Source organism: Perognathus longimembris, chromosome 17, assembly GCF_023159225.1.
Source record: "Perognathus longimembris pacificus isolate PPM17 chromosome 17, ASM2315922v1, whole genome shotgun sequence".
NCBI classification, from domain to species: domain Eukaryota; kingdom Metazoa; phylum Chordata; class Mammalia; order Rodentia; family Heteromyidae; genus Perognathus; species Perognathus longimembris.
In genome coordinates, this window is record NC_063177.1 from 25,985,710 (window position 1) to 26,009,053 (window position 23,344).

Genomic DNA, 23,344 nt, shown 5'->3' on the forward strand with positions numbered 1-23,344 from the left:
GACTACTAGTGTCTTTTAAAAATTATTTTTATTTCTCAATTCAGAATTGAAGGTTTTTCTTTTTCTTTTTTTTTCTTTCTTCTTTTTCTTTTTCTTTTTTTTTTTTTTTTTGTTAGTTGTGGGGCTTGAACTCAGGGTCTGGGTGTTGTCCCTGAGCCCCTTTGTGTTCACAACTAGCACTCTACCACTTGAGCCACAGCGCCACTTACAGATTTTTCTGAGTAGTTTGAGAGTCTCATGGACTTTTCTGCCTGGGCTGTCTTCAAACTGCATTCCTCAGATATCAGCCTCCTGAGTAGGTAGGATTATAGGTATGAGCCACTGATATCCCGTCAGAATTAATTTTTTTCATAGGAGAAATGTTGAGTCATGCTAAAGTAGCTGGATTTTAGTCTCTCCTTGTCCCAATAAAATATTATGGACTATTTCTTACTTCAGTAGTATTTTTGTTTTTCTGGTCCTGGGGCTTGAACTCAAGGCCCAGGCGCTGTCCCTGAGCCTCTTTGTGCTCAAGGCTAGTGCTTTACCAGGAGCCACAGCATCACTTCCTACTTTTTCTGAGTAGTTTATTGCAGATAAGAGTCTCAACTGACTTTCTGCCTAGGCTGGCTTCAAACCATGATCCTCAGTTCTCAGCCTCCTGAGTAGCTAGGCTTAAGATGTGAGCCACCAGTGTGCCCAGCTCTTCAGTAGGATTTTCTAAAACATTAACAGATCACTGACTCTAGCATAGAAAGAGATTTGTTTTCCTAGAACCAGTGTCTTCCTCAGTCACCCCAGACCCCTGGCACCCCGAGTTTGTAAAGTACCCTTTCTAGTGTGATGTTTTTCTTGCTATTTCAATAACATGGTGCTGCTAATTCCAACATTTTTAAGTTATTTTATATCATGCAGGTTTTATTGATCATAAGTATGTGCTTGTTCATATAATAAATGAGTGAAGCGTTCTTTATACTGGTGATACTCGGTGATTGGTATATGTTAAGTCTATTGTGCTGTGATCATGTTTTTGAGTAATGACTTAAAATACACGTAATACCCATTTTTGCATGCAAAGTTTTTATTTTGTGTAAGATACATAGAAACAAACTGAATAGCCAACAAGAATATAATTAAGTCAGATTATATGTATTTGTTAAAAACATTGTTTATACTTTGGTCATAAGGAAAAAACCTAAAAGGAATACTAAAACACTGTGAGTATATAATTTTGATGTGATAAATTATGTTCTATATAATGAGAAAAACTGTTAAATTTATTAATTTGAATGAATTTTTTTTTTTGCTAGTCCTGGGGCTTGAACTCAGGGCTTGAGCACTGTCCTTGGCTTCTTTTTGCTCAAGGCTAGCACTCTATCACTTGAGCCACAGTGCCACTTCTGGCTTTTTCTGTTTATGTGGTGCTGAGGAATCGAACCCAGGGCTTCATGTATGCAAGGGAAGCACTCTACCACTAGGCCATATGCCCAGCCCTTGAACAAAGTTTTATCAGTAGAAAGTTAATCCATGGGCTTGGGAGTATAGCTCAGTGTTATAATATCTGCTTATCATGTCAGTGACCCTTGGGTTCAACACCAAAAAAAAAAGTTAATTTATACATGCAGTATTGATTGTGTAGTAAACTTAAATACTTATTGTATGATGGAGGAATACTCTACAGGAGGATTGAGGATCAGTGATCAAAGTGATATGATACTTGTGGCTAGTTCATTGACTTTGCTTTTTTTTTTTTTTTTTTTTTGCGCCAGTCCTGGGGCTTGGACTTGGGGCCTGAGCACTGTCTCTGGCTTCTTTTTGCTCAAGGCTAGCACTCTACCACTTGAGCCACAGAGCCACTTCTGGCCTTTTGTATATATGTGGTGCTGAGGAATTGAACCCAGGGCTTCATGTGTACGAGGCAAGCACTCTTGCCACTTAAGTCATATTCCCAGCCCTCATTGGCTTTTCTTGATGCCAGGGATTGAACCCAGGGCCTCAGGTATGCAGAGTACATGCTGTACCAATCTACACACCCCCAGCCTGGAATGTCTGTTTTAGTCTTTTTTTTTTTTTTGCAGTACTAGGGTTTGAACTCAGGGCCTAGTCCTGCTTGCTAGGCAAGCACTCTTACATCTTGAGCCACATACCCAGCCCTGATTTTACTTTATATTTTGTAGTACTAGAGATTGAACCCAAGACCTCATGCATGTAGGGCAAGTGCTGTGTTGCTGAGCTATATCCCCAACCTCATGGTTATCTTTTGAGGATTTTTGGATATTGAAGAGTTTGTGTTTCATATCTTTCCAAGATAGACACAAGCAACTAACAGACACTTCTGTAGTGAATTCCTTATGAAAGGTTTTTTCATCTTGCAGATCTATGATACCATCCTAGCTGTACTAAGTATCAAGTGAGCAAGTCTGAATGTATATTAAAATCCACTTCGCTACTTTTCACTTTTTCTCCTAGTGGTTGTAAATAAAATATTGCTAAACATGAAGCTTAAATTTCCATTTGATTAGTATAATGGATTATATAATCTTTATTTTTCAGAATTCTTTTTTCTTTGGTGTATGTATGAGGTGCTAGGCAAGTGCTCTACCACCGAGCTATGTCCCCAGCCAGCTTCTAAGCAGATTTCAAATGTGTGTTAACTAGCTGTGTTTTTGTAGCAGTATTAATGAATAATGTTATTTTCATCATGAAATATACTTGGGAAGTAGCTGTAATGAAAACATTTTAGTGTATTCCTAAATATACTATGTAACTAACAAAAGTTTAAAACTTTTTATTCTTTTTGTTTGTTTTTGTCTTTTGAAGCAGGGTCTAGGTTAGCCTGGAACTCCCATGTGTCACACAGGTTAGCCTGGAACTCACTTCTGCCTCAGCCTCTCAAGTGCTGAGAGTAGAAGTGTGCACCCCTGTATGGCTTAGCGTAGTGTTTACTTTAAACTGAAGCAGAAGCAAAAAAGAAAGAAAGAAAGAAAGAAAAATAGCTGGTCACAGGGATTATAATACACATTCTCCTATAGTCTACTTGAAATTAATGTCCCATTACTTAAAGTGGGTCGCAGAAACCTTACTACTGTATTGTCTTAAGTTGTCGTTGGCCTGTTGTACATATATATTCTGTTTGTTCAAAACCAGTCAGGCAGAGTTACAGTTTGCTATCAGAAATGAAACATTTTAAGGAACTTGAATCTATTCTATGTATCAAGGTGTATACCATTGGTCTTCTTTTTTCCCAATGTATTCCTAAAATACGCAATGTCCTTCCTTGTCATTATATGACTTTGAAATCTGTAGTCACTTAAATTATTCTTACATAGCTCATCACATTATTTTTGTTACTGCTTTCAAGATTTTTGTCTTAGAATTTGGTTATGAGTCTGTGTTTGTGTGTGCATGCGTGTGCACTGAGGATAGAATTCAGAGCCTTGCACATGGTAGGCAAGTGTTCTACTATTGCTTTCTACCCTTAGCCTGTGTTTTGTGTGTGTGTGTGTGTGTGTGTGTGTGTGCGTGCTAGTCCTGAGGCTTGAACTTGGCCTGGGCACTATCCCTGGGCTTTTTTTTTTTTTTCCCCAAGGCTAGCAGTGTACCACTTGAGCCACTGCTCCAGTTTTTTGTTTTGTTTTTGTTTTGTAACTAACTGGAGACAAGAGTCTCACAGACTTTCCAGCTTGGGCTGGCATTGAACCATGATCTTCAGAGCTCAGCCTTCTGAATAGCTATGAATTCAGGCAGAAGCCACCAGTGCCCGATGTCCAAAATGTACCTTGGTTCTAGTTTCATTGACTTTTATTGTTTTTCAGAAATACATATATTTTTTGTGCTGGTCCTGGGACTTGAACTCAGGGCCTGGGTGCTGTCCTGAGCTTTTGTTTTGTGGTCAAGGATAATTAACCTACCACTTACCACAACTCTACTTCTGATTTTTTGGTGGCTTATTGGAGATAAGAGTTAATGGACTTTGCTGCTCATGCTGGCGTTGAATTCACTTATTCTTAGCTCTCAGCCTACTAAGTAGCTACGATTACAGCCATGACCTACCAGGGCCCAGGCTGAAAGTGTATTTTTTTTTTTTAAAGAAGCTGACAAGTTATGGAACACTATTATTTCATAAGAAAAACCCCCATGGTACTGCTTTGGTTAGTGTTCTACTACTTGAGCCATGCCTCCAGTTCTGGCTTTTTCCTAGAAACAGTTGTTTTATTTATGTTGTCAAGGCTGGCCTTGAACATTTTAGACTCTTAACAATTCTCCCACCTTAGTTACCCAAGATACTAGGATGTATGCCAGACCTTATTTTTTCTTCACTGAAAATAAAAATATTAACGTTCATCAGAACTGTGTGTGATAGTAGATTATCTTGGTACTATTGAATTCTACAGTGAGGCAAGGTGTTGCTTGAAGATACACAACCCAAAATAATCCTACTTACTACGAAATATAAACACACAACAAAGTACACATGAACCCTGAAATTTGGTTTGTGTGCCAATACTCAGATTGTTCTCTGGAGACTTATTTTATGTTCCTGACTGTCTTACCATGTTTCCCATCCCATGCTGGCCTCCAACATCCTCAACCAAAATCCTGGAATTACAGGGTCATGATAGAGGTTAGTTGACTCACTGGTAGTTTATTATAATGGTCCATGGTAACAATCAGAAAAGCGGAGAACTCGTAACCTGAGCTATGTTTTCTTTTTTCAGTGAAAATGAGTTTCCTACTAGTTTAAAGTCAATAAAAATTAGTTGAAGTTACCCCATGCTTCAATAATTAGTGATTTATGTGCTAAGTGTCCACAGATTACTTCTATTTAAAAACCCAACCACCTGTTTTTGTTTTGTCCCTCTTTTAAGGGTCCTGAGAGGGAAAAAAAATCTCCAAAAATAAAAAGATAGAAAAACAACAAAAATATGTATAAAAAATTAAGGGTCCTGAGAATCAAATTTTTTATGGAAAAGAAAATAAAGTAGTTCAAACTGGTTGGCCACTTGTGGCTAATGCATGTGAACCTACCTTCTCAAGAGGTTGAGATCTAAGGATCACAGAAGCCAGCCCAGCTAGGAAATCCCTTGAGATGCATGTCCAATTAATCATCAAAAACAAAAACCTAGAAGTAGAGTTGTGGCTCTAGTGGTAGAGCAGTGCCTAGCCTTGAGCTAAAGGACCTCATGCCCTAGTCCCTCAGTTCAATCCCAGTATTCCCACCAAAACCAAAACTGGCATAAAGATTCGGCAACTAAAGCAAATGTTTTCAGCTACAGTTATGTGTACATACTATCTTGATGTCTAATTTACATGTATCTCTTACCTCAGGCCGATTGTGTATCTTCCATTTAGTTTTCTATTAATTTTTTCTCTCTATTGTGCTAAGGCTTTTTTGCCGCTTTATCAGCCAATTATAAACACTGCTTATCTTCATGGAGCTGTCATATCAAGAAATGTGATAATATACATATATAATCAAATTATATATATGACCTACTGAATATGAAATAAGACCTGCGGTGTCCAGTAGTTTTATCAAAGACTCACTGTCTTTGACATTGAGGGGAGGGGAGGGGAGGGGAGGGGTTCAAGCAGATGCCCCCCACCTGTTTAAGTCTTCACTCAGTACCTGAGTTACCTAGGTAACTGGCACAACTGGAGGCAGTTACCTCCTGCCTCTCTGAGGTCACATCCAATCCATTAGGCCAGATCTCCCACCTTTTCCTATATAGGTTTAACACAGTCCCTGCTCTCTTTCCTTTTATCTCTTGCTCTTTCTTCTACCTTCCCGTCTGTCTCCTCAAGCCTCCATCTTGTGTGGGCTGGCAGTTTGCTGTCCCCCAATAAACTCTTTTCTGCCTGAACCATGTGGCAGGTTTCCTTTCCCGTGAACCTTACACTTACCAGAGAAAAGGACAAAGGGGATATCTCCCTTAAGGGAGTTGGTCGGTTTGGTGGCGCAGCCGGTTACCAACCAGCTGAAGAGGAACACAATTTTCTACACCAGCCTGGGATGCAGAAAAAGAAAAATATATGTACAAAGAAAATGGAAACTGAGGTAAGGAAAGAGTCAGGATTACCGGCCTCGCCCCCTTAATCAGATCAACGCCTTCTTGGCTGTTCAGACATCACCGGGGCTAGCAAACTAGACTCGACTCCCGGAAGGTAAACAAATCGCAACGGGCGGGGCAGAAAGTGGGTTCGAGATCGGTGAATGGCCAGTTAAAAGTGATTGACAGCGGCCACGTCCACGTGCTCTGAGCTTCGAATGGGCTGTCGCGAGAATTCGATGTAAACAGACCTGGAGCTCTAGCACCGGGCTCCCAGTCTGAGACACCTGGGTGAGGTCAGCCCGAGTTTGAGGCATGTTGCCGCTCCTGCTGCTTTTTTTGAAGTCCCTAAAATGTGTCTGTCACTACAGTCGACATACTCATAATTCCTCTCCACCTGTTTGTGTTCGCAACCGAACCTGACACAGCGGCTTCACCCGAACCCACAGACTGTTGTGTTTCCCCTCAGCACCCTCCGATTGGACAAATTTAGGAGGCGGGTCCCACTCTTTTCTACTTGCTGGTTGGTGCAGATGACCTCCCAGGGCGGTGCCGGGCCGTGGCGAGTTTGCTCCTGGGATTGGTTGGCGGGGTAGTTCCGCTGAGGCGTGGTAGGAAGTAGTAGCCGTCAATCACGAGGGGGGGAGGGGGGGAGACTCCAAACAGTGAGCCCTGGAGCTGGAGAACAGCGTTTACCGGCGGAGCGGCCGGTGAGAGGGCTGGCGGGTCTTTGGTTTGGGGGAGGTTGGGAGGAGAAGGACCAAAGGCGTGAGGGACTGGGTCTGGCTGTCAGGAATTCGACAGGGAAGCAGTGTCGAGACTGGAGGGGGGGAGGGGAGAAGGGCAAGGGGCCAGAGGGCGGCCGGGGGCAGCGGTGGCTGTGCTCTGGAGGTTAAATGGGTAGCGCCGTGAGAGACTTCCAGGGGAGCGGGGCCTGAGGGGCTGGCGACTCTCGTCCTCAGGTGACAGGGTTCTGAAGGGACCGTGACTGGGAGGCTGATTCGAGTGAGAAAAGAAGGGTGGAATGGAAATGAGAAGGCTTGAGGTGGTTGGAGGTGCAGGGCTCTCCCCTCTCCTCCCTGAGGAAAGAGATAGCTCGGATAATTGGGGCAGAGGATGTTTTGGTTGTGGAAGCTGGGGCTCCACAGTTTAAGAGTTTTCATAGAAGGGGGTAGAATGCACCTTACTTGGGAGTGATGCTTTGGTAGGTTCTGTAAAAATTAGTCCCAAGCTCTGGGCTTTCTTAAGCCCTGTAAGACATTTCTAATACTGCTGTCAACTAGTGCTCTTTTAACCTGAACCAAATAGACTCCATGCTCTTAAAACCGCCTCTGTGATTCAGAGACTCATTATACACTCAAGAACCAGGGTTAGTGATTCTATAGGAAAGAGTAAGAGGCTCCTTACATCATGCTAAGTGTATATTCCAGATTTGTTTCCACACTTGTGTTACCATAGCCAGTGGTTAAAAGTTTGATTTGAATGTGGCCATGCAGTCTTATTATTCCTAGGTTCTCAACAGGTTAATTTGGAAGGTGGAGCAATACTATTTTGAAATTGTATACCTTATGTATTTTCATTATCTCAATAGAAATTTACATTGGCAGAATTTTGCTTTGCTAAAGTAGCACGTTTTTATTCTTTTCTTTTTGAGTCAGGATCTGGCTACAAAGCCTATGTTGGCCTGCCAGTCTATCCTTGGGAGTTCTGAGATTGTGTTCCCAACAAGCCCCCAAGCACTTCTGTTTTTCTAAGTGATCTTTCCATCTCACTATTTTGTTTTATCTTTCTAGTTTTGTGTTTATAACAGAATGAACAGTCTTTGGAAAGTCTTATCTGTTTTTAGGGTTCTGAGGTCTGGTTCTATGTAAAACTTTTATTTTGAAATAAAAAAAATCTCTTTCGGCCTTTTGCCTTTCTGATTAAACAGAAATTTCTGGGAATATTTCCTACTTTTTAGACAGTTCTGACAAGGAATCTCTAGTGAATAATCATGAAACTTGCTGTCTCTTTTTGTTTTGGGAATAGGTTTAATGAATGAAGGTATGGCTACTGATTCCCCTAGAAGACCCAGTCGGTGTACTGGTGGAGTTGTGGTTCGCCCTCAGGCTGTCACGTAAGCACATTTTAGATTAGCAGACATTATTCATAACAATAACTAACATTTCTTCTCTTTTCTTTTTGTTTTGGTTTTTGCCAGTCCTAGGGCTTGAACTCAGGGCCTGAGCACTGGCCCTGGCTTCTTTTTGCTCAAGGCTAGCACTCTACTACTTGAGCCACAGCGCCACTTCCGGCTTTTTCTATATATGTGGTGCGGGGGAATTGAACCTAGGGCTTCATGTATATGAGGAGAGCACTTTACCACTAGGCCGTATTCCTAGCCCCTCTCTTTTCTTTTTGAAATTTGTTTTTCTTCTTTATTTTCTTTTGAGTAGTTGCTTACTTTTATTTTTATTTATGTATTTATTTTTACCAGTCCTGGGGCCTGAACTCAGGGCCTGGACATTGTCCCTGAGCTGCATTTGCTCAAATAGCACTCTACCACTTGAGTTACATCACCACTTCCTGCTTTTTCTGTTTATGTACTATTGATGAATTGAACCCAGGGCTTCATGCATGCTAGCAGTCTACCACTAAGCCACATTCCTAGCCCACAGCTGCATACTTTTATAAAAATATTATAAATTTTGGTTTTACAAATACAACTCATTGCTGGAGCCAAACAAAAGGAACCTTCAGAGTTATATAGATCTATTTAATATATCTATAGAATGCAGGGCTAATGCTGTGACCAGTCCTGTATAGCAGTATATATTTTTTTTTTTTGGCCAGTCATGGGCCTTGGACTCAGAGCCTGAGCACTGTCCCTGGCTTCTTCCCGCTCAAGGCTAGCACTCTGCCACTTGAGCCACAGCGCCGCTTCTGGCCGTTTTCTGTATATGTGGTGCTGGGGAATCGAACCTAGGGCCTCGTGTATATGAGGCAGGCACTCTTGCCACTAGGCTATATCCCCAGCCCAGCAGTATTTTTTTAAAGCCCCAGTTTTCACAAATTATTGGATCATTAAATCACTGTATTTGATCAGGGTCAGTTTTGAAAAAAATAGAGGATGACAGTATATAGCTCAGTAGAGCACTTGCCTCGCATATGTGTCCTGAGTTTCATCTTCAGCACCACAAACACACACATTTTATATATATATATATATATATAATGTATTTTGCCATATATTTTGTATATATATACATATACACAAAGTAAAGCAGAAAATGTATTTGTTAATGTTGTTTTGTGACATGCATACCTGTGTATATGATTACTCTGTGATGTAAAGATACCTCATACTGTAAATCTCAGTATGAATGTTTACAAACATCACAAGAGTCATTTATATATTTTAGACATTCTTTGACAAGGAAATCTATACTTTCTAGGAGTTTATAATACAATGTGGCATTTAAATAAGTGCATATATGAAATTAATGTAATCAGTAAAGAAGAAAAAATGCCAGCAAAATAGCCAGAGGTTTGTTTTTTTTTTTGGCCAGTCCTGGGCCTTGGACTCAGGGCCTGAGCACTGTCCCTGGCTTCCTTTTGCTCAAGGCTAGCACTCTGCCACTTGAGCCACATCGCCACTTCTGGCCGTTTTCTGTATATGTGGTGCTGGGGAATTGAACCCAGGGCCTCATGTAGACGAGGCAAGCTCTCTTGCCACTAGGCCATATCCCCAGCCCCTAGCCAGAGGTTTTAGAGGAAGTATTTTAGTAGTGGGGTCAAACAAGTTTTCATTAAGAAGATAAACATTTAGAGTGTATCTTGAAAGTAAGAATAAAATCTGAGCTCTTTGAGTCAGGGTGTATTTTAAGCAAAGAGACTATAGTGAGCAGACATGGGAAAAGTAGTTTTTTTTTTTTTTTTTTTGCCAGTCCTGGGGCTTGAATTCAGGGCCTGAGCACTGTCCCTGGCTTCTGTTTTGCTCAAGACTAGCACTTTGCCACTTGAGCTACAGTGCCACTTCTGGCTTTTTCTGTATATGTGGTGCTAAGGAATCAAACCCAGGGCTTTATGTATATGAGGCAAGCACTCTACCACTAGGCCATAGTCCCGGCCTGTAGTTTTGTTCTTTTTTGTGCCAGTATCTAGACTTGAACTCAGGGCCTCAAGCTGTTGTCTAGCTTTTCCTTCAATGTTAGTGTTTTACCTCTTGAGCCACACCCCTACTGTTGTGGCTTTTTGCTAGATTATTGGCAATAAGAGTCTCTTAAATTTTTCTTCCCTGGGCTAACTTTAAGCCTAGATTTTCATATCTCAGCCATAGCTAGGATTACAGGCATGAACCTCCAGCTCCAAGCTAAAGAGGTGAAACTTTCTATGCCTTTTTTTGGGGGGGGGGGGCCAGTCCGGGGCCTTGGACTCAGGGCCTGAGCACTGTCCCTGGCTTCTTTTTGCTCAAGGCTAGCACTCTGCCTCTTTTTTTTTTTTTTTTTTTTGGCCAGTCCTGGGCCTTGAACTCAGGGCCTGAGCACTGTCCCTGGCTTCTTCTGGCTCAAGGCTAGCACTCTGCCACTTGAGCCACAGCGCCGCTTCTGGCCGTTTTCTGTATATGTGGTGCTGGGGAATCGAACCTAGGGCCTCGTGTATCCGAGGCAGGCACTCTTGCCACTAGGCTATATCCCCAGCCCAGCACTCTGCCTCTTGAGCCACAGCGCCACAGCTTTTTCTACATATGTGGTGCTGGGGAATCGAACCCAGGGCTTCATGTATGCGAGGCAAGCACTCTTGCCACTAGGCCATATTCCCAGCCCTCTGCCTTTTTTTTTTTTTGAGGGAGTCTGTGCCTAGGCTAGACTCTAGCCCTTGATATTCCTACCTCAGCCTTCCATGGTGTTGAGATTACAGGATGGTGGGATTATAAACATGCAGCCCAACATCTGGATTTTTAATACCTTTTAAAATGTTCTTAAGAAGAATTGTAGTTTTTTATTTCCTTAGTTTAGTTTGTTGCAAAAAGGTTGCTTTTTCAGATAAAAAAATACATGTACCCTGCTCAAAGTAATAATAATAATAATAGTAATAATAATAACAAACTAGATGTAAGTCAGGTATTGTGGCTTATATCTTTAATCCTAGCTATTCTGGATACTGATATGAGAAAACCTAGGTTATAGCTAGTTTTAGGAAGAAAAGTCTGAGGCACTCTGATCTCCAATAAACCATCAAAAAGCCACACCAGTGAAAGTGTGGCTCAAGTGATTGAATACCAACCATGAGGGAAAAAGCTAAGCAAGAGCTTGAGGCCCTGAGTTCAAGTTCAAGAAGGTATCAGAAGGCAAGAAGTGTAGAGCCTCCATTCAAAGATCATGGTGTATTGGAAGTTACTTTTTTTTTTTTTTTCTACAGGGTCTTGTGCACGCTACTCAAGTATTCTACCACTGGTCTATATCCCCAGCCCAGGCATAGTGATTTTTACAGGATTTAGGATAATGCATTTTCTTCAAGTGTCATTTTGCATCTTTTCTGAAATGAACTTGTTTTTGTAGTTGGAAGAAATTGTTTTTCTCCACTTACTAACATTCATATACTTGTTTAAAATACCTTTACTGCTGGGGATATAGTGCAGTGATGAGTACTTTGCCCATTTGTAGAATACCTGGTATGGCATTGTATGAAGCCTGGGTTTGATCCTAGCATATCCCCCTTCCCCTAAGAAAGCTTACAGCTAAAACTTGATTTAGTGTGCTTGATAGAGTTATTTCCCCCTTTTCTTTTACTCATTTAAAAAGTCTTATTATGTCAGCAGTTTCTTCCTTCCCTCCCTTGTCTCTCTGTCTCTGTCTTGTACCTCCTGAGTCCTATGATTACAAGTGTACACCACTGTGTCCAGCTCTATGAGGACTTTTTAGTAACTTATTCTAATGTCAGCATCTATAGCAACATGTACACAGTATTGCTCTATACAGGTAGGGGACTGTGTTCATAACCAATGTAAACAGAAGGTCACTAAACTCTGAGTCATCAGCAAGAGTTAGTCTTGATGTAACCAGGCCATTCTTCTGCTGTGAGTCAAAAGGAAGGTTCTGTCTTATACGTGTCTTCTTGTCATCTCATATAGCATGCCTTTTAAAAAGAGATATTTTGAAATGTTAAACTCTATCTACAACTAACAACATTTACAAAGAAATGAGAGGATGGAGAAGAATTATCAAGTGGTAAAAATTTACCTTTTTCTTGTTTTATTATTATAAATGAGTTTATTAGGCTCATAAGTAGAGCTTTTTCATGGTCTGTCTTAAGCTTTTATGTCAAGTCTTCTCCATTTCTTCCTTTTCCAGAGAGCAGTCCTATATGGAAAGTGTTGTGACTTTTCTACAAGATGTTGTACCGCAGGTAAGTGTCTGTGTAATTGTAGAAATAGTAGTTTTGAGCAAAGAAGCTTGAAAATGTTCTGTTTTACAAACTTGACATTAGAATGAGTAACTTCTGAAACACTTGCTGTATTAGCATCCTTAGTCTTGGTAAGATGAAACTACACTTATTAATTGAACAGATGTGCCTCAGTTGTTTTTTTTAATGCCAGTACTAGGCTTGACTTCACTGTCTCTTAGCCTTTTTGCTCAAGGCTAGCACTCTACCACTTGAGCCATAGCTTCACTTTCAGGTTTTTTTGGTAGTAAATTAGAGATAAGAGTTTCTTACTTCTAACTATGATTCTCAGATCTCAGCTGAGTACTAGAATTACAGGCATGAGCCATTGGTGCCTGGCATGCCTCAGTTTTGTGATGACAGTGGCCTAAGTATTATTCTTTAAGACTTGCTTTCTTAAGAGAAATCAAGATGAAATGTTAGGTGGGCATTAGAACTTGAGATTTTCTAGTTGGATTCTATTTCCAAAATGGCTTCATTTTCAAATTAAGGATCTACACTTCAGACATGGAACACTTTTCAAGCATGGGTGAAGTCTTGGGTTTATTAGCAACACACACACACACACACACACACACACACACACACACCTGTCTGAAGTGAAAAGGGCTGTATATCCCTCGGTGTACTTAAACTAGATAATAAGTATTATTTGGGCACAAATCTTCCTTTTTTTTACATTGAGCGGTTTTGTTTTTTTGTCAAATAGACATATCCAAGTGCGTAAGGCATGATTATACATTGCATAAGAAATAAAAATAAAAATGACAAGAGTCTCACTGGCATCAACTACTGCTGCCCAATTTTAACATACATATCACTTGTCAGATCAGCTAAAAGTAATAATAATTTCAGGTTTCTCTCCCAGAGAGCCTGGTATCCAGTATCTATGTCTTTGGTAAGGGTCTCAGGTAACTGAAACAGTAGGTTTGGGTTGGTGAAGCACTGTACTAGTGGAACTACTGAGGGGAAGTCTTCTGTGCTTTCTTTTTTGTGATGATGTTCATCTCCTCGACTGCCAAGGAGTCCACAATTGCACTGTGATTACTCTGTTGTGAAAGGACACTAGAAAAGTCTAAAGTCTAAATGTTAGTTGTATCCAACAGAATGTACTCATCAAATAAGGGAAAGTAACAAGTTGTTGGTATTGTTTTATTCTGTTCAGTAAGTTTTAATGAAAGTAGGCATGACAGCAAGGTCTGTGGTGTATGTAAGGGAAAAGAAATATCTTGAGGCACTTGACTAAGAAGTCAAATTGCTTGGAACAACCAGAGATGATTAGTAACTACAAAGCAGTACGTAACATATAGAGTCTATACTGAATAGCTGGTAAAGGGAAACAGAGTAAAGGAGTGAAAGATGCAGAGGATGTCAGAAGTGGCATTAGTTAAATGAAGGGAAAGGTTGGGTCTTGATCTTGAAGGAAACCAGTTGTATGTGATAAATGTCAGGACTGCTACAGCAGAAGATGATGTATCTACACAAAATGTCAGGCTTAGAGAGTAATTGGGGACTAAAATCTACTTTATTCTTAAGTCCTCAGCCCTGCCAAAAAGCTAGTGTTCCAAGGAAAAGTTATTCTTTTTTATTTATTTTTTGCCAGTCGTGGAGCTAGAACTCAAGGCCTGAGCACTGTCCCTGGCTTCTTTTTTGCTCAAGGTTAGCACTCTACCACTTGAGCCACAGCACCAGTTCTGGCTTTTTCCATATACGTGGTGCTGAGGAATCGAATCCAGGGCTTCATGTATATGAGGCAAACACTCTACCATCAGGCCATATTCCCGGCCCCAGAAAAGTCATTCTTACAAAAATTTTATTAATATAATTTTGTTATTATTAAGGTGTTTGTTGTACAGAGGGGTTACAGTTCCATAAGTCAATATGTACACTTCTTTTTGGACAGTGTCACCTCTTCCTTTGCTTTTTCCCAGGGATTCCCTCCTGTCCTGCCTACAAGTTGCATAGTTAATGTTTTACGTATTGAATACCATGATAGTATTTGTTCATCTTTCCTCCTTTCTACATCTCCTTTTGCACTTCTAAAAAGACAAAAAAACAAAACAAAACAAAACAAAAACAAACGACATTATCAATAGGAACAACTACAACAACAAAACAAGAAAAATTTTGTTTTGTTTGTTTTTGCCAGTCCTGGGGCTTGGACTCGGGGCCTGAGCACTGTCCCTGGCTTCTTTTTGCTCTAGGCTAGTACTCTGCCACTTGAGCCACAGTGCCCTTTCTGGCCTTTTCTATGGATGTGGTGCTGAGGAATCCAACCCAGGGCTTCATGTATACAAGGCAAGCGCTCTTGCCAGTAGGCCATATTCCCATCCCCAAGAAAGAAATTTTTATAATTATTTTTGCCCTCCTAGAGAACTTGATTTTTTAAAAAAAGTTTTTGCTGGTCCTGGGGTTTGAGCTCTGATCCTGGGCACTGTCCCTGAGGCTCCTTTTGCTTGAGGCTAGTGCTTTACCACTTGAGCCACAGTACCACTCTGTGATTAATTGGGCATAAGAGTCTCATGGACTTTCCATTTCTGGCTTTGACCTCAACCCACAGATCTCAGTCTCCTGAGTAGTTAGGATTACAGGCATGAGCCACCTGTGCCTGGCCTCAATTAGGTTTTTTTTTTTTTTTTTGCAGTCCTTGGGCTTGAACTCAGGGCTTGGGCACTGTCCCTGGTTTCTTTTTGCTCAAGGCTAGCACTCTACCACTTGAGCCATAGTGCCACTTCTGCTTTTTCTGTTTATGTGGTCCTGAGGAATCGAACTTAGGGCTTCATGCATGCAAAGCAAGTTCTCTACCAGTAAGCCACATTCCCAGCCCCTCAATCAGGTTTTTTTTAATTATATTTTTAAATTATTTTAAGTAGTTGTACAAAGGGGATCTCATTCAACACGTCAGTTTTTTAGTTTAATGTGTCTTTTTTTTTTTTTTTGGCCAGTCCTGGGCCTTGGACTCAGGGCCTGAGCACTGTCCCTGGCTTCTTTTTGCTCAAGGCTAGCACTCTACCACTTGAGCCATAGTGCCACTTCTGGCCGTTTTCTATATATGTGGTGCTGGGGAATTGAACCCAGGGCCTCATGTATACGAGTCAAGCACTCTTGCCACTAGGCCATGTTCCCAACCCCCTCAATCAGGTTTTTTAAGGTATCTTTTGTGTGACTAGGAACCCTGTATAGGGAGCAGTTTTTGTTGGTTCAAGGATAAACATTATGGTCAGAAGTTTTGTTTTTGTTTTTGTTTTTGTTTTTTGCCAGTCCTGGGCCTTGGACTCAGGGCCTGACCACTGTCCCTGGCCTCTTTTTGCTCAAGGCTAGCACTCTGCCACTTGAGCCACAGCGCCACTTCTGGCTGTTTTCTATATATGTGGTGCTGGGGAATCGAACCCAGGGCTTCATGTATACGAGGCAAGCACTCTTGCCACTAGGCCATATCCCCATCCCTATGATCAGAAGTTTTGCAGATAGTTCTAGAGTTTGCTAGTGGAAAAAGAATGTGGAAAGTTGAGACTGGTGGAATAAGGATAGTTGAAATATAAATGATTAGTTCTCATGAATGTAATGTAATAATAAGGATGTAATAGGGTTTTAATCTATGCCCAGGGCTGCTAACCTGCAGAGCTGTGAAGCCAAAGTTAATATCCCTTGTCTATACTTTGAAAATTTGAATCACAGTAAGAACTATGGAAGTAAAGTGGTAGGCATGGATGTTAAATTTATGTTATCTTCTATGCAAGTCATCTCGTTACTTGTAAAGATGAAAATTCAGGCAGTGATGTTTTCTTGAGCACTCATTGTTATCAAGCTGTCCCTGAAACTGAGTTGAGGGTCTCCAGCTGTGTTCTGGGTAGCTGAGGCTGGAGGATCGAAAGTTCAATGCTAGTCTCAGATATATATTGTTATTATAACAAGACCCTACTAGGTTGCTGGTTGTTCATGTCTGTAATCCTAGCTGTTCAGGAGGCTGAGTTCTGAGGATCGAGGTTCAAAGCCAACCTCAGGAAAGTCCCGTTGAGACTCTTATCTGCAAGATACACAAAAACTGGAAGTAGAACTGGCTCAAAGTAGTTGAGCGCTAGCCTTGAGCAAAGGAACTTAGAGACAACGCTCAGGTCCTGAGTTCAAACCCCACAGCCACCACCACTACCACCACCAACCACCCCCCCCCCCATCTCCAAAAACTCCAAGCTTAGTGATTTAATAGTACAGACATGGATGCTAAGTCTGGCCTTCTGTTTCAGTTCTACATGTTACCAGTTCTTGGCAAGTTAAGGAACACTTCTGTAAACACAAGGGTCATGATTTGTGAAATGGGGCTAATTATTATATGTTTACTGTGGTTTAAAGGATGCAATCTGTGTGAAGCATTAAGTAAAGAAGGCTAATATTAGATTGTCATGGAGGGAGCTGGTAGAGTACCAGCCTTGAGCAAAAAGCACAGGGACAGTGCCCAGATCCTGAGTTCAAGTCCCAGGACTGACCAGCACAAAAAGAAACAACCCAACAGCAGTAAAGCCCCCCCCCCCCCAGTATTTTCTATCCTTTTCCTCCCATATTTGATTCAGAATCCTGCATTAAATTTGCTACTTGGTGGACAGCAATAAGAAAATCGTATTTTCTGCTGTTATAATTCAAATACTGTTCTATTCTGGGAATTATCAAATTTATAATACCTAGAAGTTGTTCTCTGGGTCTGCAAATACCCTCTTAAAGAGATATGCATTGTTGAACTAGATAGTACTGTAGTTATCACCACTGAATTAATTCTAGTTTTGTTCAACTGATAGCTTTGATGGGTAGAGGAACCTTTAGCTGTGTCCTTTGGTCTCATTTGACTTATAAAATTCTATTTTAACTCACTAGAGAAAAATATTAAAACCTAGAACTTGTTTCCATGTGTGTAAAATTTTCACATTTGCAGTGTAAAAAAATTGTAGCCAGTCCAAATGTTAGTAACAGCTAAGCATATGACATCTCATGGTCCTTATAGAATGATTTGCTGCAGTTAGTAATTTTTTTAAAGTGCTGGTCCTGGAGTACAATGATTGTACTTATGTTTTGTAAAATTGAAAAAAGTTTTGTGGGCTGGGGATGTGGCTTAGTGGTAGAGTTCTTGCCTCAGTACCACATAAACAGAAAAAGCCAGAAGTGGCGCTGTGGCTCAAGTGGTAGAGTGCTAGCCTTGAACAAAAGCAGCTCAGGGACAGTGCCCAGGCCCTGAGTTCAAGCACCAGGACTGACCAAAAATCAAACAAAGCCAACCAAACAAACAAAGAACACCTCTAAAACTTTGTACTAGTCACTGGTGGTTCATAACTGTAATCTTAGCTACTCAAGAGTCTGAGATCTGAGGATTGCGAGCCTGTACTTTAGGAAAGTCCATGAGACTCATCTGCAGTTAACTAGCAAAAAGCTGGAAGTTGAACTGTGGCACAAGTGGTAGAATGCCAGACTTGAGCAAAAAACCAAAGGGGTGGGCTAGGAATATGTCTTAGCGGTAGAGTGTTTACCTAGCATTCATGAAGCCCTGGGTTCGATTCCTCAGCACCACACAAACAGAAAAAGCTGGAAGTGGCATTGTGGCTCAAGAGGTAGAGTGCTAGTCTTGAGCAGAAAAAAGTAAGCCAAGGACAGTGCCTCAGGCCCTGAGCCCAAGCCCCAGGACTGGCAACAAAAACAACAACAACAATAACAACAACAACAAAAGACAAAAAGCAAAGGGGTAGCATCCAGGCCCTGAGCTTAAACCCGGAGAGCAGCACAAAAAATAAATTTGTGCTTGAATAAGTGTATATTGGAAACCAGTAGGTATAAAGGGAGAATTAAATAAATCTTGTCAGTAATGACATGAAAGGTTTTTAAACATTTTTTTGTGCTGGGCACCAAGCCTAGGGCATTATACATGCTACACAAGATCTGTACAATTGAGCTACATCCTTAGCTACATCCATGCAAGTTTTGGATTTAATTAAGAAGGCTAGAGGCTTAGGGGTGTAGATCAGTCAGTGGTGTAGAGTACATGTGTAAAAGTGCACCAGGCCCTTTCCCCCAAAATAGATAGGGGTGTTTATAATCAGTATTGAATGAAGAAAAATAATCTGATGTAGAAATATTGTTTTCCTTAAAGACAGCTGGTGGGTAGGCCTTGGGTGAATCTTGCCTCACTGAGAATAAACTAAACATGAACAAAGGAAATCATGAGGGGCTGAGAGGCATATGATGCCTTTGTGTAGTCCTGCAGGAGAGCAGGCAAGAAGTAGCTATCAGGCTTCATTCAACTTTCTCAAAAATGGTAATAAAAAAGAACACTGTCTGCCAGAAGAAAACTTGAACATGTTGTAAGATATAATAAAGCTTATTATAAAAACATTACTTTTCTCTCAGAGATAAAGCAAAAAGACATTCAAGAGTTCCAATACACTGGGAGGTATTTTTTTCTACATATCATCCAGAGATCAAAGGAGAACATCTTGAAGATGTTACAAAGGAATTATGAGAGTGTTGATTGATGCAGATGATAAGAAAATTTTTGAAAATATTCCTTTACTAATAAACATTTTACTTGCACTGAAAAAAATTCAACATGTTTCTGCCCTTCTAGGCATACTGATTGTTGCACTGGTACTTGCACCTGTTATCCTTCTTACTTGAAGGGATGAGATGGGGAGTATGCCAGCCTGGGCATACATACATGCCCCCTTCTCAATCAGTAATTGGATTTGTTCGCACATGCTTCTCATCTCAGCTACCACAAAAGCCTAAAGTATGTAGATTATGGTACAAGCTCACACTCAGGCAGGAAGTGAGACCTTATCTCAAAAATGGCCAGTATGAAACAATGGCTAGAGAATGGGGCTCAGCAATAAAAAGCAGAGCCCAGAGTTCAAAACACATAGTGTTAAAAAAAATGAAGAGGCAAGAACAGCAGGTACCTGACACAGGAAGAAGGGAAGTTGTAAATCCAATGTGGTACCCTAGACTGGATCATGAAACAGAGAAAGGATATAGAGGAATATCTGAACTCGAGATGAAAACTGGAGTTTAATTGATAATAATACACCGATGTAGGATTTGATTAGATCAGATAACTAGGGGAAATTGGTGAGGAGTATATGTTCAATAACCTAAAATTACTCCAAAATATATTTCTTTAGTAAAAGTTTCAGGTTATAAAGAGAATAAGACTGAATGAGAAGATGAGGATGAGATGATCGAAGATAATCAGTTGGTTCCAGTAAATATTTTCTATGAAAGAATTAACTGTTCTACAATCATCTCATTTATTTATATTTTTGGTGCTAGGGATTATTCCCATAGTAAAAATGCTTTACTGAACAAGTTAATAATTGGGCCCTTCACTTTTTCATTTGTTTATTTTTAAAATTATTTGTTTAGCCAGTATTCAAGGCCTAGAGCAGGCCTAGCTTGCTTGGATGGGAGCCATCATTTGAGCCTTGACCCCATTCTAGTATTTTGCTGATTAATTGGAGGTAGAGTCTTCCAGACTTCCCTGCTTAGACTTGCTTTAAACCTCTGATCTTCAGGTGCCACCCTCCTTAGTTTGAAAAAAAAAAAAGACAAAATCCCCAAGATGGAATGCTCCTGGAATTTCAGCATTGGTGAGGCTGAAGCAAAAGGATCTCAAGTTTGAGGCTAGCCTGGAGTACATAGTGAGACCCAATCTCAAAAAATCAAACCAAAGCAAAAATGTTGAAATCATATGGATGGATGTGGTTTTTTTTTTTTTTTTTTTTTTTTTTTTGCCAGTCCTGGGGCTTGTACTCAGGGACTGAGCACTTTCCCTGAGCTTCTTTTGCTCAAGGCTAACGCTCTACCACTTGAGCCACAGTGCCACATCTGGCTTTTTCTGTGTATTGTATTGGAGATTAGAATCTCACAGACTAGCTTTGAACCATGAACCTCAGATTTCAGCCTCCCATGTAACTAGGATTATAGGCTTGAGTCACTGGTGCCTGCTCTGCAGTTCTTAGTATATACGTGTGTGTGTGTGTATGCATATATATAAACTATTTTTAATGACTTATTAGAGTCCTGAACAGACATTGTTGGGGAGTAGTAATGTAATGTTCCCAGTGTGACAGTTACCAAGATGGAGACATGGTGGAGATGGGTAGAACTGGCCTTATTTGAATCACCCTTTTTTTTGCACATTGTAATGTTAGAGCTGTAAAAGGTTTTTATTCAAACATTTCTGTTTACCATGCAGGCTTACAGTGGAACACCTGTAACAGAAGAAAAGGAGAAAATAGTCTGGGTCAGATTTGAAAATGCAGATTTGAATGGTATGGTTTTATCTTTTTTTGGAAGATGTAAATTAAATATTTGTTTGAAAGTTGATGTCATCTTTGGAAGAGAATCTTTACATTGTTAGTCTGATTATTTTCTCTTATAGTATTTTTTTAGTTTTCAAAGTAGTTTTATTTAAAAGGCAGTATAACCACACTATAGACATTTCTTCAAAATCAATATTGTGTTGTATGACAATTCTTAAAGTCAGTGTAACAGTGTATAGCTTTATTTATTTATTTATTTTTGGCCAGTCCTGGGCCTTGAACTCAGGGCCTGAGCACTGTCCCTGGCTTCTTTTTGCTCAAGGCTAGCACTCTGCCACTTGAGCCACAGTGCCACTTCTGGCCGTTTTCTGTGTATGTGGTGCTGGGGAATCGAACCCAGGGCCTCATGTATACCAGGCAAGCACTCTTGCCACTAGGCCATATCACCAGCCCCCAGTGTATAGCTTTAAACTTTAAATTCAAACAAGTTAAAATTTTCTTAGGGCCAGATACCTGTGGCTCACACCTGTAATGCTAGCTGCTCTGGAGGTTGAAATCTGAGGATTGTGATCTGAAGGCAGCCTTATCAGGAAAGTCTATGAGACTCTTACCTGTAATTAACAACTAAAAACTGAAAGTAGAACTATGGATCAGATGGTAGAATGCTAGCCTTGAGCAAAAAAGCTAAGACACAGAGGATCAGAACTCTCTCTCTCTCTCTCTCTCTCTTAAATTTTTCTTTTTTTTGCCAGTCCTGGGCCTTGGACTCAGGGCCTGAGCACTGTCCCTGGCTTCTTTTTGCTCAAGGCTAGCACTCTGCCACTTGAGCCACAGTGCCACTTCTGGCCGTTTTCCATATATGTGGTACTGGGGAATTGAACCCAGGGCTTCATGTATACGAGGCAGGCTCTCTTGCCACTAGGCCATATTCCCAGCCCACACTTTAATTTTTCTTAGGAAAGATGTTATTAGAGTTTGACAAGTTGCATAAGATTTATAACTAAAGGTTTTATTTTTTCCTTTGTATTGGTCCTGGTGCTTGAACTCAGAGCCTGGCCGCTGTCCCTGTATTTTTGCTCAAGGCTAGTGCTCTACCACTTGAGCCACAACTCCACTTTCGTCTTTTTTTTTTTTTTTTGCTGGTTAATTGGAGGTAAGAATCTCTTAGACTTTCCTGCCTGTACTAGGTCCTCAAATCTCAGCCTTCTGAGTAGCTAAGATTACAGGTGTTTGGCATCTATGTCTGGCTAAGTGTATAATTCTGTGATATTGAAAACATCAAAAGGCTGAACTAGGGCTGGCAATATGGCCTAGTGGTAGAGTGCTTGCTTCATATACATGAAACCCTGGTTCAATTCCTCAAGCACCACATATATAGAAAAATCTAAAAGTGGCGCTGTGGATTAAGTGGTAGAGTGCTAGCCTTGAGCAAAAAGAAGCCAGAGACAGTGCCCAGGCCCTGAGCAAGGACTGTCAAAAAGAAAAAAACAAAAAACAAAAGGCTGGGCTAGGGGACACAAGTTTATAATCTCATCTGTTTAGGAGGCTGAGTCCTTAGGATTGTCAGGAGACTGATTGATAGACCTTGTCTCAAAAAAACCCCAAACTGAAAAACAAAAATAAAACAAAATGCTCCATGTGTACCACTATTATTAATTTTTGTGACTTCTCATCTTACAAAATAAACTATAGTTTTTAAACAATAGTTTCACATTATCTTCTCCCTCTAGCTCCTGGCAACCATTATCCTACTTTGTGTATCATTTTGATTACTCTCAGTCAGAACTGGCTTGTTTCACATAGCATTATGTTCTCAAGGGCCATCCTTGTAGCATGTATCAGAATTTCCTTCGTTTTTAAGGTGGCTGAGTAATATTGATTTAATTAAAACTACTTTATTTTTTGGCAGTGGTGAGATTTGAATTTAGAGTATCTTGCTTGCTAAGCTGGTGGTCTACCACTTGAGTCACACTTCCAAACCCAGTTTTGGTGGTTATTGGAGATGGAGTTGACTGAACTTCCTGCATGGGCTGATTCTCTATTTCAGCATCTTCAATAGTTAGGACTATAAGGTGTCAGTCACTAGTGCCTTTTTTTTTTTCGTAGATGTATTCTTGTTATTGTTCAGGCTGACCGAATTGATCCTCCTGCCTTAGCTTCCTCTTTTTTTTTTTTTTGTCAGTTTGTGGGGCTGGAACTCTGGGCCTGGGCACTGACCCTGAGCTCTTTAGCTCAAGGTAGTGTTCTATCACTTGAGCCACAGTGCTACTTCTGGTTTTCTGGTGGTTAATTGGAGATAAGAGTATCACAGATGTTGTTTTTTTTTGGCCTGGGGGTGGAGTTGGCTTTGAACAGCAATCCTCAGATCTCAGCTTCTTGAGTAACTAGGATTACAGGCGTGAGCCACTGGTGCCTGGTTGGTACTATGTTTTAATTTTTTTTTGCCTTTAATTCTAATGTAGATACTTCAAGAAATCTGGAATTTCAAGAGCTACATAGCACTGGAAATGAACCCCCACTGCTGATTATGATTGGCTACAGTGATGGAATGCAGGTCTGGAGCATTCCTGTAAGTATAAAGGTGGTTCAACCCCT

At 40.7% G+C, this 23,344-nt stretch overlaps 1 protein-coding gene across 3 annotated transcripts in view; it reads left to right on the forward strand.

Annotated features, from left to right (window-relative positions):
- The first annotated feature begins 6,678 nt into the window (after window positions 1-6,678).
- Bcas3 (BCAS3 microtubule associated cell migration factor) overlaps window positions 6,679-23,344 on the forward strand; it is a 518,556-nt gene continuing 501,890 nt past the window's right edge. For all 3 annotated transcript variants that reach the window (XM_048366643.1, XM_048366642.1, XM_048366644.1), the window contains exons 1-5: window positions 6,679-6,739; window positions 8,058-8,145; window positions 12,362-12,416; window positions 20,683-20,758; window positions 23,212-23,318. In XM_048366643.1, the coding sequence (XP_048222600.1) occupies window positions 8,063-8,145; window positions 12,362-12,416; window positions 20,683-20,758; window positions 23,212-23,318 (321 nt within the window). In that variant the 5' untranslated portion in view covers window positions 6,679-6,739; window positions 8,058-8,062. The remainder of the gene's footprint in view (window positions 6,740-8,057; window positions 8,146-12,361; window positions 12,417-20,682; window positions 20,759-23,211; window positions 23,319-23,344) is intronic.